The sequence below is a fragment of the Haematobia irritans genome, chromosome 1 (genome assembly GCF_050003625.1).
Source record: "Haematobia irritans isolate KBUSLIRL chromosome 1, ASM5000362v1, whole genome shotgun sequence".
NCBI lineage: Eukaryota > Metazoa > Arthropoda > Insecta > Diptera > Muscidae > Haematobia > Haematobia irritans.
The window spans coordinates 277,979,477-277,998,579 of NC_134397.1; the positions used below are offsets into that span (position 1 = coordinate 277,979,477).

A 19,103-nucleotide genomic window follows, 5' to 3' on the forward strand; every position below is an offset into this window, starting at 1 on the left:
CTTTTTTCAGAAAAGAAAACACCATAAGTCGGTTAACATAACAAAAGTGATGAACATTTTTTTATTTTTAATTAAACATTTATTTCAAACAATCAATTGTTTATCAAACACTAAGCCAGTTCAGAAAGTAATTGAAAATTGTTACCTTTTTTAATTAAAATTAATTGATATTTGCAATCAACATCAATTAAATTTTTAGTTGAATCAATTAATTTTTTTATGCCCAATTAAAACTGTGATTGATACTATCATTTTCGTGATTGAAGACATTTCAATTAAAAAATTAATTGGATAAATTAATTTCGTGATTGAATCAGAAAATTTTATTTTTGTGTGTACCAAAGATTAGTCCAACAAGAATTCACGATGCTAGGTGTGAACGGTGAATTAGTGCTGCCCTATTCAATTTGCATCGTAATGATAAACGATTTCAATGGTCATCGAGACTCATTGAACATCCATCATTGAACTGATGCGAAATTTTGGAAAAATTAAATATTTTTGTTTAGTTTAATTTTACAGTTTTGTTCTAAAATTTCCACCTTTCAATGAAATTCTCCTTATCATAAGTACGCCTTAAAAATGTATGAACTAAAGGTGAAAACTCAATGATCATACGAATAAGTTGAATGTAATCTAATGCCGAAAACCATCGTACTATTCATACACTAAAAAATATTAGTGTATGAATAATATGAAAGGTTATGCAACCTAAATTTAGGACACGTAATTTGCACAATATTAAGGAAAAAATGTTTAAATTTCGAACACGTATCTTTGAAGTTTACGTCCGTCTGTCGTATTTCGTTAAAGTAAGTCAAATGAAAATTATTTTGTTTTTTAATTTAAAGAAGATGTAGTGGATGGTGATGAAAAAAAGCATGCCCAGTTCCAAAGATTTTGTCTTTACTTTAAAAATTTTGGTACTGATTCCGAGCCAAAGAAGCGGAGAATATAAGTAAGGATACTTTTAAGACACAATTTTCTTTTAAATTTGGATTTTGTTTACTTGCTTCTAGGCAGCAAATTTAAATTTTTCGCTTTTTCATCTCATTTTCTTAATATGCTATCAAAGTCCTTTAAAAACGAGTTAACGACAACTTTATTTCCCAAAATAAGACTCGACTTGCAGTAGAAATTATGCAATGTTTCAAGTAAAAAAACGTCTTTAAAATAAAGTGTTGAAAAACATGTCCTATATTTGAACGATTTTTTGCTTTGTAGCCAATATGCAAACAGACTGTTGTCTTAAAGACGATTTCATTAAATTTAAAGAATTTTTCTAAATTATTAAAGTCAAGTTGACCTTAGCCCAAACATTTTTTCTTCCATGTTATGATAGCCATTTTTAAGTGAAATCACTTCATTATAAGGACAATACGACTTCATTGAAAAGTTTGTCGACTTTTGGACAATGAAAAAAAACTTTATATTAGTGAAATGCGTCTTCTATGCTAAGCAAAAATTGCATTCGTATTTTAAAGGCATGAAATGTTTGACCTCACGACAATATTTTTTTCAGTGTGGTAATTTCGAAAAAGATGTCCATCCAAGTCAAATAAATTTGAAAATCATAATTTTCCTACTTTTTGGTTAAGCTACACTTTTCAGTTTTTTTCAATGCATGATTTTAAGCTGAAATCAAAACAACAAATAATATAGAAATAATCTTAAAAATAACAGATAATGAATCTTTGGATTAAAGAGGACAGTGACAAAGGTAATGTTCCAATAACGTATAATTATACTTGCAACATCCTCTGATGTTCCTATTCAGCACAGATGTGCTCTCAATTCTAGGTACCCGGTCATTATTTCCACGGCCCTCCTGACTATCGTCGTACTCTCTTTGACCAGTTCTCTAGTTTTTTTCTTACAGGGGTTACCCCATTCTCGGCGTCCTTCCCACCGTTGCATTAGTCTATATTGCCTTATGTGTCCCCCTGCTCATCCAGTCAACGCGACCCATATTGCGCCTCTATTGGCTTTGCGTTTTCTAACAGCCAATTTCTGATATCCGAAACGAACGCTTTCTTTCGACTGAAATGCCAAAAACAGCTGATTTTCCTTTATAAATTCAGCTGTTTTGGGCATTCTAGTCGAACGAAAGCATTCGTTTCGGATAAGAGAAATTGGCTGTAAGTTCACTGTCCTAGCTCTTATTCTTATTCATTTGCCTTTACGTGTCCTGTTATTCCGTCATGTCCCGACACCCATCTGTTGTGGATCCTGCTGCATTCCGAGCTGATATGGTTCGCCATCGAAATTTAATATCTGCCTTCATTGCCCTCCGGCAATATGTGAAAATGTTCACGTTTTGCGTCCTCTTGCTATTTTCGGTCCATTGAACACATTCCGATATGGCACTAACTTCTGTTTGCAGGATTGTTTTGCGGAATAGGATTTCGGCGTCTGTCCCGTTCTCTCTCCCATATTTTCCCTCTGGTATCTCCCTTTGGTATCCCCCATAGCGTTCCCCCATGACCCTCTTACTGGCGCCAGAATGTCACTTTCGCCCGATATGGTCACCTCAAGTATACGATCATGGATTGTTGCGCCATTCTCCATCTCCAATCTCATCGTAGACATGGCGACTTTGTTTTTGATCTGAACCTCTATAGGTCTTAAGTCGAGTATAATCTCAAAGGCTATGATAAGACCTGGCCTTCATTGCCCCAGTTATGCCAAGAAAACATGTTGATCCTGTAGTAAAATTTCTATATTGCACTTCCTCTCCACCGATGTCCTCCAGACTATCGACGCTTATGTCAGAGTTAACCTAATTACGCTCTCATATATCACTTTTGGATTCAGGTCCCATTTAGAGCCCACCGCTCATCCATAAAAAGTCCAACTTCTGTAGACTTTCTCAGTCCTCTCTTAGATGTGAATCGTTCAAATCAGTTTCCTGTATACGGTTACTCCTAATACTAATGGTGTAAGGTATCACCATGGGTGCCACCGTGGTGCAATGGTTAGCATGCCCGCCTTGCATACACAAGGTCGTGGGTTCGATTCCTGCTACGACCGAACACCAAAAAGTTTTTCAGCGGTGGATTATCCCACCTCAGTAATGCTGGTGACATTTCTGAGGGTTTCAAAACTTCTCTAAGTGGTTTCACTGCAAGGTGGAACGCCGTTCGGACTCGGCTATAAAAGGAGGTCCCTTGTCATTGAGCTTAACATCGAATCGGGCAGCACTCAGTGATAAGAGAGAAGTTCACCACTGTGGTATCACAATGGACTGAATACTCTAAGTGAGCCTGATACATCGGGCTGCCACATAACCTAACCTAACCTAAGGTATCACCATTTTCAGTTCATTGAATTATCTAATATTAAATTCAAAGATGCAAGCGAAGTAATCTAAGATCCTCTCAAAAATAAATCAGTATCATATTGTCGAATTCGCCCAACATTTGGTCTCTTATTTATTCTTGTAATGTTAGTTTGCTTAATCTTTCAATAGACGTTTTATTCGAATATTCTATCGAATTTCTTGAAAATTGTCGATACGGAACAATGTGTACTCTGTGTAATTTTATCTCGATATTAAGCATTTCATCGGTATTTGTTGTTTAACTGATTTTCTTTCTTTATTGATATTTATCCTCTTTCCATTCAAACGACTTAATAGCATCACTCTCATTCATCCGATATTTGTTTTTGTAGTGGGTTATACAATTTACTGATATTCGAAAACTTTGCTGTGTCATACAAGTGTGAATTGCACTTGTGCTGATTTGGCACATTATAACAATGTGACGTACTCTTTCGTTGGTTTGTTGGTTGTTGTTGGTGATGCGTCTGCTGTTGTTATTACAAGTTGTAGTGTATGAAAGTCATGTGCAGAGAATCTTTCATACACTACTACATCGCTCATACGCTCCCAATGCACACATAGAGACGCACTGTGTTTTCTTTTACTACCAAAAGGAGCAACAGTAACATCATCGGAAGCCACAATATATCTATGTGAGATGGTGTATGCATGTATGTGTCTATGTGTGAGTGAGTGTATAAAGTGTTTATGAGAATGAGTTTTCTATATGACATTGTATGTGCGGGATGATGGTAGTGTAAACTGAGTATGAGATGACGAGTAATGGAATTTGATGTGCTTGGGAGCGGGTGGAATGAGTGAAGTTAGTTGTAGTTTGACTTTCAGAGATTCGTATAAATGCTCGTACATTTTATATGGTGAACAGTGGTTTCAAAATTATTTCAAATATAACAAAACACAAAATATTTTATATTCTTTTAATGATGTCGATGACTAATCTTGCAAAAGCAGCAATAAAATAAACCGAATTTTCCACATATTTGAATTGAATATATAACGTATTACACACTCTATAGGCCGTATAGATTCTTTCGAATGATACTAAAAACTTTTATTGCTTTTGATCGTTTTTTGATTTTATTCCGGATAGAATAACCGTGCAACAACTATTGCTGTTTCATCCCTTAGTAAAAATAATTAATTAAATCTATTTTGAAATTTAATTAACCCTTATACTACGTTGGGGTCATTTGATGACCCATATCGTATTTTTCAACACCGCATATCTTGCTGTTCGAATATAATTAACAATTTCTATCACTCAGTGCATTAATTGGTAACGTATGCTGAATTCATGCTGAATAGTAAGAACTTTTAATTATAATCCAACAGTAAGAAATTCGGTGATGAAAAATATGACCTAATACCCAAAGTAGTATAACGGTTAAAGACCGATATGAAAAAATGTTTGCGTTACTGTTTAGGGATGAGAACTAACATAACATAACATATCGAAGCGAATCGGATGCACCGTCAAAAAGCTCAAGAAATCAAATCCAGGAATCGGTTTGATTTACCTAAATATTAATATGAAGAATATTGGAGTGATGTGCTACAAATAAATAATGATGGAAGGTATATATTAAAAAGTACTAACAAATAACAAAATTGAAAATCCTAGATATCCTGCAAAACCCCTGTGCTTAAGTCATCAGTGTCATGGTTAGTGCCTCATTTGTAGCAAATGGGAATGTGTGTTGGGTTTGGGTGGGTGTTGCGTGTTGTGTCGTTAGACTGCCTCTTTCATGTGTCTGTGGCATTTTTGAGTTGGGAGTGTCATTTTAATGTGTCATATTGTGCTGGTGACTGCTGTTGCCGCCATTGCTGGCACTGCTACCTTACAACTTTTATTTCATTACACTGCAAGCTATTCCCCACTACGCGACCCCTTCCAAGGTCATAGAGGATCTCAGCTGTGGCTACAGCTACGGCAGAGGGAGGCTGCTTGCTTGTGAGATGATTTACTTTTATTGTTATTAACTTTTTTACTTAAGTTTACTACTTTGGCTTTTAATGCAATTTATGAGATGGATGGTTCGAGTGTTAGTGGCAATAAACCCACCAACCACCGACAGCAGCTCAGATAATAGAATCACCATTGTCACCAATGGTAGATAACCTTCATACTCAACCTTCTAGGGGTATGCTGGTAGGTGGTTATATTACCTTCGATGGGAGTAAAATTGCCAATGGATACTTACTTTTATAACGTAACAAATATCCTCCTTTGATTTGTTTACCAACATTACCTGCAATGAAAAAACAAAAAGACAGGAGATGAAATACCTGAAATTGTTATTTATACCTTGAGAGGATTATTATAATACTGTTTTTTTTTTTTGTTTTCGGGACTATATTTGGCGTTAATACGATAAAAATGAAAGCAAAATAATCCAACGTAAAGGCCACACTATTTGGACACAAAAAGGGTGGCATGAATTTAAGTCAATCAGGCGTATTTTAGGGATAAAAAGAAGACAATGATCGATTACACAAAAGATTATGATGTTCATAAAAATTCTTGAACGCATACACTGAAAAACTTGTGTCGTAAGCAAATAGATTTCATGCCGTTAAAATGTGAATTCCATGTTTGTGTAACATAGAAGGACAAATGCTTATAAATTTGTAATTTAGGGGGGAAGACTTTAAAGACTTTATTAAAAAAAAATCTTTCTACTTGAAAAATTTGTGTAATATATAATTAGGAATTGTACACTGAATAAGCTTGTTCGGTCGGCGAATTCGCTGATTGTTTTTTATTTAGTTATTCAGTCTATGGAATACATTCCTTACAGACTAGCAATTCTAAAAATAAATTAAGTCTAAAATAGAATTAAAATTATTTAGGGAAATTGAATCTAAATCTAAATCAAAGTTATTATTTAAATTGTTAAATTCCTTTAGAGATCTTAAAATTGGCTCCAAGGATGCATATTTAGTTCTATGAGCAGGAATTGTAAAATAATCATGACTTCGCAAACAATGTACTGGTACATTGAAACCAATCAACTCTAAAAGACGGACAATCTATAAATCCATTAATTATTTTATAAATTAACAAAACAGAAAACTTTAATCTAGATTTTGTCTTTAAAACTAATGATTTTGGTTTGATTTCCAGTCAAAAAAGTAAGGATACTCTTAAGACACATTGGTCTTTTAAATTTATGTTTTGCGTACTTGATTAAAGGAGACATATTTTAATCGATTCGTTTTTTAAGCTTGTTTCTACGTATACTGTCAGAGACCTTTAAAAGTGTGTTAACGACAACTTAAATCTCCAAACTCAGACTCGACTTCAAATAGAAATTATTCTATATTTAAAGTAAAAAATTACTTTAAATAAAGTATTGAAAAACATCTCCTATTTTGAAGGCTTTGTTGCTCTGTAGTCAAGACACATCTGGAAAATTATATCAGAAAAATTCGCATTCGTATTTTAAGGACAAGAAATCTTTGACCTTACAGCAAAACTTTTTTCAGTGTAAATTGCGGTTAACATATGTGTGAAGGGCTTTGTTGTTACATGGAAAAAATATTTTGAAAAATGAATAAAATATAATTTGTGTCTTAGTATTTTGTCCTAGTAAATGTATTCTTTCTGCAATGTCTCGCCTCTTTGACTCGTTATCAATTCCTAACACAAGCTTTTTTCAGTGTAAAAATTTCAAATTTCATACAATATGATAGAATCAGTGCCATAGCATCTACCATAAAAACCAAATCTATGAAACTGGGTGAACTTATTTCCAGTGTATGTTCAGGGTTTTCATATAATTTTGGATTTTAAAATGAGCCAAGTACATGTATCTCCTTGGGAATATATTTATGCAAGCATATCCTCCTTTGAAGCATATCCTCCTTTGAATTCCTCACAGAATTCTATTAAAATTATCTGTGATCCCTGACTTGATCCCCAGCCATTTCATTTGAGACTTGTTTATGGCAAATAATGTATGCATAAAACAAAAAAAAAATAAAATGAAGCAAAAAAAATCAACTAAATTCGTAAAGCCCAAAGGAAGCAATGAAATGAATCGAATTCGCACAATTTGTATGCGGGTATTTTGCAGTTATTCCAATTTACAAATCTCTGCAGACCAACCAATCCAGCGAATAAGACGGTTTTCTCAAAGTGACCCTATTGTGAGACATTTTCACTGCTTATCCTATGTTCAGGGTTTTTGCGTTTCCAAGCATTTTTGTTTTGGAGGGAACAACGACCATACCATGGCAGTGGAAATTTAAATTTGAAATTCAATCGAGTGAATAATCGTTCCATCATTCAGTCATTCATTCATTCGTTTCAGCTCAAAATGGCGGATTTTGAATTTTCAAATGCTGCCGATGGAAAGTTTCATTAGAATGGCAGCCACTGCGGCAGTTTCTCATTCTTCCGTATCGCCTAGGATGTGGGTCGGTGGGTGAGATAGCTTGGATGTGTAATTACTTGAAGGTTTTCTCTATGTTTTCTTAGTCCTTTGGATGTGAATCATCACCATCATCTTCTGTTGGTATTTCCAGTCAATAAGATACGATTTGTATGTATGCTAGGGAAACACCGATTATTGAACTTCGGTGTGTGGACAAGGTAGGCCGAAGAAACAAAGTAGGCATATTTGTTTAGTTGAAATATTTAGGCAGTTATCCAGAAAAACATCCTCCAAATTGTGTCCTTCTTTTATTATCGACAATAGCGTAAGAGGGTATCCAAATTCTTTTATCATAAAAATATTCAGCCTTACAGTATCTGGCTATAATGGGGTAAATTTTCTTTTGACTTTTGCCAAAACTCGAAGGCGACTTTTTGTATTTTTGAAATGCAACTAATGGACTTTTGATTAGTTTTTTTTTTTAAATCGCGCTAAACAGACTAAATTAAAATTTTAAGCCACGATTTTGACTCATTCGGAAGTATAAATCCTGCAATATAGATCCTTATGAACCAGTCTTGGACAACCTCTTAAGTAACATTTTCAGATGTGTTTTTACGGCACATTTAGACTCATTCATAATAGTATCTAATTAATTAGCTTTATTTCCCTCTGTAACTACTCTACTTTCCCCTGAAACTAAGATTCATAGATAGAACAGAATAGTAGAACCCAAGAGAGAAATCTCCATGCCACCGACTGTCAGTCCAAAATACCGAAACAGCATCTGTATCAGGAGTACAAAATTCTTTCTGTGAAAGAAGATTGTGAACTCCTCACACGCAGAGAAGGATGACCCCAAACATGTTTCGAGAGCAAAATGTTATTTTTGGACGGTGAGCATAGAACATGTTTTGTCGCAACCATGACATTTTCTTATTAGAGGGTAAGAGTAGATCAGAAACGAGGAAATTCATCCCACACCACAAAAAACCTCATCCTGGATGTCCTGAGAAACCGGTTTCATTCTGGACGCTGACTTCATACTGGACTCTACTTTCATTGAGGACGTTCGCTTCCTGTAAAGCTCAGGGATTATGCTAATAACAAGTTCAACTTTAAGTTAAATCGAGAGTCGTTCTGTATGATGTTAATATTTCACGGCTTTTTTGAAGAGTAAATAGGAAATTTATGTATCACCATGGCCATTGACTTTTTTTAAATTTCTTTTGCGAAAAAAAGGGAAAACAGGGTCGCCAAGGTTCATTTTTTATGTGAAATCAATTTTATCACTTACTGACTTTCTCACCGAGGCTTGCTTACATCTATCGAAGCAAAGACACAGAAATCGACTTCATCGGTGGTATTACAAATGTTCGGTTGGTTGATTTAAATTACTTCAGGATCTCAAGTTCTTCTTGTTGCTATTGTCATTTTTCATCCCCATCCTCATACTTGTTCGTTAACGATACTCAGTTAAAGTGCAGCATTGGAATCATCATCATCATACACATCCTCAACCAAAGAGATGGCCTTGCCTTCTTCCGATTTAAAGTTTTTCTCTGTCTCTACTCTAAGGCACTTGAAGGTTCTTAACAAATTGCCAACAATATGCAGTAACGGCAGTAGCTTCAGCTTCAAATGATGACTATACAGGCGGAATGACAAGGATAAGGATGAAGATGAGAATAATGACGACAACGATGATGTTGGCGATGACTACACTCAGATGATGAATTCAAAGATTCCTTATACTTCCCTATATACTTCCTCCTCCCATTCTCCGTTCAATGCCTAAGGACTAGAATCTCAGTCTCTTGTCATCATATTTTCCTTAAGATCAGTTTCCTTGGAATTGGGGAAATGTTGGAATGAAAGGAAATGCATTCACCAGCATAAATCAATCACATCGAAATGTGAGTTGCTGCTATCTTCGGCTATTATTCATGATGTGGAGGACGTGTTATCCTTACTATGTGTTTGTTGTTGCCACAGCAAATGGTCAAGGAAGCAGAAGAGCTCATTTTTGGGCCAAATACAGTCGTTTATTCTATTCACAGTCAGTCGAAAAGATATCCACATAAACAGGGTGGTGAGTCGAGGGTCATGTGAAGAGTTTGTGTCCTATTTCATTTTAATTAATCAATTCTTGTATGGACATTTTTTTTTTTTTGGTATTGTCGGGTATAGTTCAAATAGTTCATTGTTAATTTAGTTCTTGTTAATGAAGATGTAAATGTGAACAAAAAGACTTTTTTTGCACTTGGGGATTGAGAAATCCACTGGTCTTTATTACGATTTCGCATTGTTCAAAGCGTTGGCAATTTGCACACAGAAAGCCATGACCTTAATAAAAAATCTCAGGACTATGTATTTTTATTTTTTGTAACAATAAACGATACAAACTTTCCTTAAAAAATGACACTATGCAATACATTAGTCCAATAACAATAAAAATCGCTTCAAAATTGATCCTTGAAGAGAACAATAGATTTGGGGCTTCAATTAATTTCTTATAATTTTAAGAAATTTTTTATATTTTTAGATTTGATATTGAATAATACCGTTCTAAAGACAATATTGAAGACCTGGACAGAAAAACTTTTCGGTCATAGATCACGGATATTCCAATCCCAGCAAAAAAAATTGAGGAATTTCCATCGGTTTTGTCAAGAAGCTCAGACCTTAGCAGCACTTACAGTGTGTTTGAGGATTTCATTGGTGAATTTAACAAGAAATGTCTCGCTAAAATGCGCTTCTTTTATGAATCCTACTTTTCGCTTACGTGGATGCTGATCGTTATATATGAAGAAGTCAGTGAATGAAAGCGCTCGTAAAACTGGTGAAAATGGGTTAGGAAAACATTTATCCCCCGAAGCGCATTTTTCTTTTATAAATCGAAGTGTAATTTCATCACTCAAGGTACTTTTCAATATTTTTAAATTTTTTTTTATTTGTATAACTCATGTAAAACTTATAATAATTTTCACCAACGTGATACTCTACAGCTTCTAAAATATAAAATAATAAATTAGTCAGAAGAGATGGAATCATCCTAATACATACCGTGTCTTCATAAACTTTGAACAATTGTTCTCGTTCTAAAATGTGTTTAATGTTTGCAGGATTTAAATGAGTTGGCGATAAAATGTAATTCTAAGAATTAGAGAAACAAACACGCGTAGCAACGACCTCTCCATTAGACTTCAACACTGAAACTAACCAATCATCGGAAAAAATACGGCATTAATACTCACATACTTTAGTGCAATTAAGTAAGCGAAATTGGATACACTAAACGACTTCGGGTCTGAAATGAAGTGCGATCATTAACAAAAGCATTCTTTAGTGCTACTTGGTAAGCGTGAATGGTTGCACTAAATAGTCTTTCGCTTACTGAATTTATCAAAATCAGCGCTTGTTTCCTATTCCTACTTGTCTTGTTTCTTTTCGAAGTTTTCATGCTAAATGACGACAACATAAATACATAACAAGTATATACAGTAGTAAGTTCGGCCGGGCCGAATCTTAAATACCCACCACCATGAATCAAATATAATAAAGGGTGATTCTTTTGAGGTTAGGATTTTCATGCATTAGTATTTGACAGATCACGTGGGATTTCAGACATGGTGTCAAAGAGAAAGATGCTCAGTATGCTTTGACATTTCATCATGAATAGACTTACGATCTGCCACAACGTCGAATTTTCAGTGAATGGGCCCTAGAAAAGTTGGCAGAAAATCCGCTTTTTTATCGACAAATTTTGTTCAGCGATGAGGCTCATTTCTGGTTGAATGGCTACGTAAATAAGCAAAATTGCCGCATTTGGAGTGAAGAGCAACCAGAAGCCGTTCAAGAACTGCCCATGCATCCCGAAAAATGCACTGTTTGGTGTGGTTTGTACGCTGGTGGAATCATTGGACCGTATTTTTTCAAAAATGCTGTTGGACGCAACGTTACGGTGAATGGCGATCGCTATCGTTCGATGCTAACAAACTTTTTGTTGCCAAAAATGGAAGAACTGAACTTGGTTGACATGTGGTTTCAACAAGATGGCGCTACATGCCACACAGCTCGCGATTCTATGGCCATTTTGAGGGAAAACTTCGGAGAACAATTCATCTCAAGAAATGGACCGGTAAGTTGGCCACCAAGATCATGCGATTTGACGCCTTTAGACTATTTTTTGTGGGGCTACGTCAAGTCTAAAGTCTACAGAAATAAGCCAGCAACTATTCCAGCTTTGGAAGACAACATTTCCGAAGAAATTCGGGCTATTCCGGCCGAAATGCTCGAAAAAGTTGCCCAAAATTGGACTTTCCGAATGGACCACCTAAGACGCAGCCGCGGTCAACATTTAAATGAAATTATCTTCAAAAAGTAAATGTCATGGACCAATCTAACGTTTCAAATAAAGAACCGATGAGATTTTGCAAATTTTATGCGTTTTTTTTAAAAAAAAAGTTATCAAGCTCTTAACAAATCACCCTTTAGTTTCCTTTGAAAACTCTTCGTCGGTGCGGGTATCTTGATAATATATGTAGGATTTAAGGGGGTTTGATGACAGATATTCTCCCAAACAGATCAATTCAACCAGTACACTTCCCGAAGATAAATTTAAAGATTCTACCTATGAATACTAGATCAGATTCTGGATTTATAAGAACCAATTTTGTTTGAATTTTAGAGAAATCATAAACATATCGTGTAAATGATTAAAAAAAAACCTTAGGTTAGGTTAGGTTAGGTGGCAGCCCGATGTATCAGGCTCACTTAGACAATTCAGTCCATTGTGATACCACATTGGTGAACTTCTCTCTTATCACTGAGTGCTGCCCGATTCCATGTTAAGCTCAATGATAAGGGACCTCCTTTTTATAACCGAGTCCAAACGGTGTTCAAACCTTGATTTGAAATCTTAAATCCGATGATTTTTACCGCCATTATTTAAATGATAACGAGGAGTAAAATCTGGAAATGTTATTTTAGTTTCAAGCAATTTATATGATCAGTGCTCCCGCTATACCCTCAGGAAGTGAAATCGGTCGATCGATAATGTCTTAGATAATGGACCGGTAGAAATAAATGCGATACAAATTTTTGAGGGTCTAAACTACCAGTATATTTACATTTTCAGGCAAAGTGGATAAAAACTACAGATTCTAGCAGCCTACGAAATAAATCCGGGAGGTAGGTTTATATGGGAGCAATACCAAAACATGGACCAATGCTCAAAATTGTCGACACATCTCTTAATGTTCCTCAAATACCTCTAGAATTCCAATTTCAGACAAATTGGGTAAAAACGACTAAAATCGGGCGATCAGTCTATAATTGGGCTATACCAAAATATGGACCGATATGGACCATTTTCGACACACCTCTTTATGGTCCTAAAATACCTTCTCTTCAAATACCTAAGCTACACTTGTAGTTTAGTCAATGCATGGCTTTAAGCTGAGATCAAAAACAACAATAACGTCCTAAAATACCTCTAGATTTCTAATTTCTGGCAAATTGGATAAAAACTACGGAATCTATAAGTCCAAGAAGTAAATTTGGGAGATCGGTCTATATGGGGGCTACAACGAAACATGGACCGATACACCCCATTTTCATCTCATCTCGATTTCCAATTTTAGGAAAATCGAATAAAAACTACTGTTTCTAGAAGCTCAAGACCCCAAATCGGGGGATCGGTTTACTCCCCATTTTCGACACACTACTTGTGGTCTTAAAATACCTCTAGATTTCAATTTCAAGCAAATCTGATAGAAAATACAGTTTCTAGACGCCCAAGAAGAAATATCGTGAGATCCTATATGGGAGATATATCAAAACTTGGACCGATACTCCCCATTTTCGACACACCAAAGCAAATCGGATAGTAAATACAGTTTCTAGAAGCCCAAGAAAAAAAATCTGGAGATCGGTCTATATGTGGGCTGTACGAAAACATGGACCGATACGAACTATTTTCGACACATCTCTTTATGGTCCTAAAATACCTCTAGATTTTCAATTTCAGGCCAATTTGATAAAAAATACCAGAAACTGTATTTTTTATCAAATTGGCCTGAAATTGCCAAGAAGCAAAATCCGGAAACCGCTCTATATAGGGGCTATACGAAAACATGGACCGATAGGAACAATTTTCGGCACACTCTTTGATGGTATTAAAACACCTCTAAATTTCAAATTTAAGGCAAATTGGATAAAAAGCCCAAGGCCCCAAATCGGGAGGTCGGTTTATATGGGTACTATATCAAAACTTAGACCGATATAGCCAACTTGACCTGCCTGCAAACAAAACTCGAATCTGTGCCAAATTTCAGGACGATAGCGCCATTATTGAGGGTTGTAGCGTGATTACAACAGACAGACAGATGGACATGCTTATATCGTCTTAGAATTTCTCCCTGATCAAGAATATATATACTTTATATAGTCGGAAATCGATATTTCGATGTGTTACAAACCGAATGACAAACTTATTATACCCCCGTCACCATAAAAATGTATTGAATTTTGCTCCGAATAAATAGCGCAGCAAATTACTGCTTCCAGAATACAGTAATCTTTTGTACAGCTTCCAAATTTATGAATATTTTTTGCTGTGAATAGCACTCTGCACCAGAGATGGTCTGTTTTTTAGGTTTGTAGAAAAAGTAAAAAAAAACGTCGCAAACACAAAATACTTCAGTAAGGACAGCGAATTCGATGAGTTCCAAATGATATATATGAAGAAGTTTCAATTCTCAAGAATGCTTATACAATTCTTAGCGAATTTAAAAAAGTAAACTAGAGAATAACTTATGGGAGTCTATGTCCCACTCGATGGTGCAGTCAACTTGATTGTCTGTAGTCACTCATAATTAACTTTTCACAAATTAACAAATTTCTTCAGAAACTGACAGCGAATGGAAACATATCTTGCATAAGTGAACTGCTGTTTAGAGATAATTTTACACTTTTTGACTGATTAGAGCCAGTTCGCATACTAATTACAGATTGACTAAACTCTAGTTAGTCATTTCTGGGTTCAGTAAAAAATGAAGGGACAATTAAAAAATTTCTTTGGAAAGAGCAAATCGCCTCTTATTCAGAGATGGTCTGTATCAAACTTTTTTAGGTTTGCGACTGTCGCAAAGTTGTAAACGTCGTAAACGTCACATACATGTCGTAAATGTAGAAAAAGTAACAAAAGTCGCAAATTCAAAATACTTTAGTCGCGTCAGCTAGGCAGCAAATTCGATGATATCCAAGACGATGGTATGTGCGAAGAGAAGGTTTTAGTCCCCACATTTTCCCTATTGCCTTTTGCACGAGTACATGATAACCGTCCTTTCTTAGCTTTAAGTTCAGTCTCCTGTCCTTAAATGTTCCTTATTTGAATAATTTTTTGCTAACTTTAATGACGTGAACTAAAAATAAGAAAAAAAGTTGCATACAAATATAGTGCACAATTTTACTAAAAAATAAAATAGTTCATATTTTCCTAAAATGGTAGAAGTTTGCTTAAATTGAGTTCATAAGTCTCTCAAATGAGTAAATTTTACTAAAATTTTACCTGTCTAGAACTTCGTACAGCGCTAAACATATGAAATTCAACATATGAAATTTTCTTAAACAACAGAAAAAAAATAATTATTTTTAAAAAAATTTCTTCGATTTGACAAAAAGTATTAACTTATTTGTAACATGTTGCAATTAGAAAACTATTTTAGTTAAAATTTTCTAAAATAAACCTACATTTTCTTCCACCGTGGGTTCACTTATTTTTGGGTGTAAGAAAATAGGCTTGACCGTGGGAAAACTTTCACAAAATTCTGCAGAAACTCACAGCGAATGCTGTCAAGCTAAATTAAAAAATGTTCAGGAGTTCTTCTATTCAAAATTATGTTTTCTACAGTAGGTTTACGACTTTTGCGACATAGGTATTATACCGTCGCAAATGTATGTCGCAAAAGTCACAGTTTGTGACGGGCCAACCCTGCTCTTATTTTCAAAAATCCCTTTATAAATTTTTTCGCAAGTATTTTTCATATCTGACCATTTATTATAGTTTAATATTTAATAGAATGGAGTTTTTCCACTTGTTATTGTATGTATGGTCAAAATGAATAAATACATAAAATTATTTATATTTTTTATAAATTTTTCTCTTTGAAATGCATGTGAACAAAGCTTATTGATTTCAATTGATTTTATATCCTCCACTTCAAAGGACATTTGTGAAATGAAAGGTAGTCGGGCAATGGGGGAAATTGTCGTTTATTTATTCCACTCTTTGCATATGCGCTTTACTTTGGTAATATTTTTCCATAACGGTCCCATGTCCAATACAGGCAGTCAATCATTTATCCTTCATAGATGGCATAATGCAAAGGATTCATGAAAGTCAGTCATCAATATGTTGTGTCCTTGCTTCTTTTCTGTGGGTTTGAGTGTGTGTGTGTATGTGTTTGCCAACAACCACTTACTTATTTGTTACAGTTTGGAGCAATGAGTTCTCTGCTGTTGACATTATAGCAGCAGCAGCTGCTGCTATTGCTGTTAACATTATTTTTTGTTCAGGAATAAATCTGGTGCAGATTTTCATTGCTATTGTTTGTTTGTTTTTTTTTTTCTACTTATATAGGATCCGTCGGTTGTTGTTGGCATTGTTTTGCATTATAGAAATTTTAAAAAGCAATTGTGGCATGGCAAATGGTATTACCTTGAATATGTTTATCGTTCAATGAATGCCATTTATTCAAGTTGTCACTACTGGTTGTAGTTGTTGTTGTGGAACACAATTCACATGCAGTTAGAAATGGACCAAGGAAAACAAAACCCGACAGTCTCCTGCACTCAATTGCAATTGATCATCATTTTATGCGTATTTGCAATTCCTCTAAAAAAGGAAGTCAAATTTTATTGCAAATGCCATTAGGGGGGAAACGATAAAAACGTATGGAGTGCGATGCATGTGTCTGTTTGCTAATGAGATGCACAAGGACCATTCTACAAGTGATATTATGCTAATAAATATGACCATATTTATATGCAAATGAAATGCAAAATATCTTAACCATTTCGAATTATAAAATTTATGATATTTTTTAAAAGAAATGGTGTCTATGATACCACAACACTGGTGTGCATAACTTTTATGGCAAATGCTTCTCAAGATTTTCTTAAAAAATGCATTGAACAAAAATATGCAATGCACTGCTTTTTTCAGCAGCTTTGTAAAGCAAGCAAAGTCAAACAGCAATTATCCTTGTACGGAATCCATTGATGAATTAAGGTGAGTACTAACATAAGTTCGAGTTTTGCCGCTAAAGTGAAAACTAAATCAGTATAAAAGGCATAAAATTATACATATTTGTTGCAAAAAAAAATTATAACTTGATGGGGAATAGCCCAAAGCAACTTTTCACAAAGTTTGTATTCCTTAAAATGGATTATTAAAGAAAAGTAATCGTGAAAAATAGCGATTTTAGCAGCTAAACTCGAACTTAATACCCACCTTAAATAAATAAATGTCCTATTTGGATGAGCTTCCTATACTATTTATTTATTTTCATTTGAGCCTGATATCGAAACTATCGATTAACGACCAAATGCATGTTTTTATTTATAATTAATTATTGTGCGAGCTTTGTGGACAAAGAAGATTAAGGAACTTGCTTAATTGAGCCATTAAAAAGAAAACTCTAGATACACGCCTGGCTATAAATGTTTCCGTTCGGGCGAATAAACTTTTCCATGTTCTTTAGTATAGATGTGACTGGGATGGATAACTCAATTTGGGATCTATATGCAAACTTTTAATGCAGAACCGAATCTCATGTAAATTCATCTTCTACTTCATGAGCATCCTGGGGGAGCAAATTTCATCATATCTTGTTGAAACTTGTTATGCGATGTCAGTATATGCCCTTTTATAACCTTTAAAAAATGTGTCCATAATTATGTGTTTGTAATCAAAACAAACGTGTTGAGTAGTTTTTTCATACTAAATCTTTATTTGAACCTCTGTTATCACAAAGGTTTTGACAAATCTTAAATCTAGTCTAGAGGCAACACTTGGTTACCCCATGCTAAGCCTATAATCTTATCGCTATCCTAAATATACAAATGCTGCGGAGTTTTATTATGGTCTTCTTAGGAGAGAAGATCTTAAACACAACGACACCCAATGCACTGATAATAGAGACCACCCTAAACAACCAAATGCACTTAACATACATTATCTCCAGTGCTCTTCATGATCGTTTTTAAGGGCATTTCAATTATCAGTGGAATATCACCAACGGTGATATTACATGTTCAATGCATTTGCTTGAATATTATGTGTTGTCCACATATAATTGGTACCAAGATTGGAATTTTAAACCTCACGGAGGAACAAATTTCTTCTTTCTAGTAACCATTCCAAAAATTATGATTATATCCGCGCTTTTATAAACCTATCACCAGATGTGATATCATGAGACTCATGGAGGAGTATATTTTATCCGATCCGTACACTGAAAAAACAGCATGCCCGGTTCCAAAGATTTTGTCTTTACTTTAACAATTTTGGTATTGATTCCGAGCCAAAGAAGCGGAGAATTGAAGTAAGGATATTTTTAAGACACAATTCTCTTTTAAATTTGGGATTTGTGTGCTTGAATCTAGGAAGCAAATTTTAATTTTTCGCCTTTTCCGCTTTTTCTGATTTTTTTCTACATATGCTATCAAAGTCCTTTAAAAACAAATTAACGACAACTTTATTTTCCAAATTCAGACACGACTTCCAGTAGAAATTATGCTGTGTTTCAAGTAAAAATGTCTTTAAAATAAAGTGTTGAAAAACATGTCCTATATTTGAACGATTCTTTGCTTTGTAGTCAAGATGCATAAAGACAACAAATTTAAAGACAATTTCATTAATTTTAAAGAATTTTTCTGAATTTTTAAAGTCAAGTTGACCTTAGCCAAAAAAATTTTTCTTTCATGTTATGATACCCATTTTTAAGTCAAGTCACTTAACTATAAGGACAACACGACTTCATTGAAAAGTTTATCGACTTTTGGACAACAAAAAAAACTTTATATTAGAGAAATGCTTCTTCTACGCTAAGCAAAATTTGCATTCGTATTTTAAGGAAGTGAAATCTTTGTTCTCACGACAATATTTTTGTCAGTGTAGATTTGAAATTTTTTGCTAAATGTTAGTATATTCCCTCTAACTACTATGGAAAATTGGTCGATATCGGTTCAGCAGTACATATGTACATACTCCTCTGTAACTAAAATTGCTTACATAGATACGTATTCAATCTGTCATTTTTTTATCTAACATGGACTCCATATGAGCTTACAATTTAGAGGAGAGAAGACGTTTTAGG

The 19,103-nt window shown here is 34.6% G+C and overlaps 1 protein-coding gene across 1 annotated transcript in view; it reads right to left on the reverse strand.

Moving 5' to 3' along the window:
* Nucleotides 1-19,103, reverse strand: part of LOC142225748 (uncharacterized) — an 88,134-nt gene that overhangs the window by 33,082 nt on the left and 35,949 nt on the right. Inside the window, exon 2 of the mRNA XM_075295574.1 lies at nt 5,545-5,592. Within this exon, the coding sequence (XP_075151689.1) occupies nt 5,545-5,592 (48 nt within the window). The remainder of the gene's footprint in view (nt 1-5,544; nt 5,593-19,103) is intronic.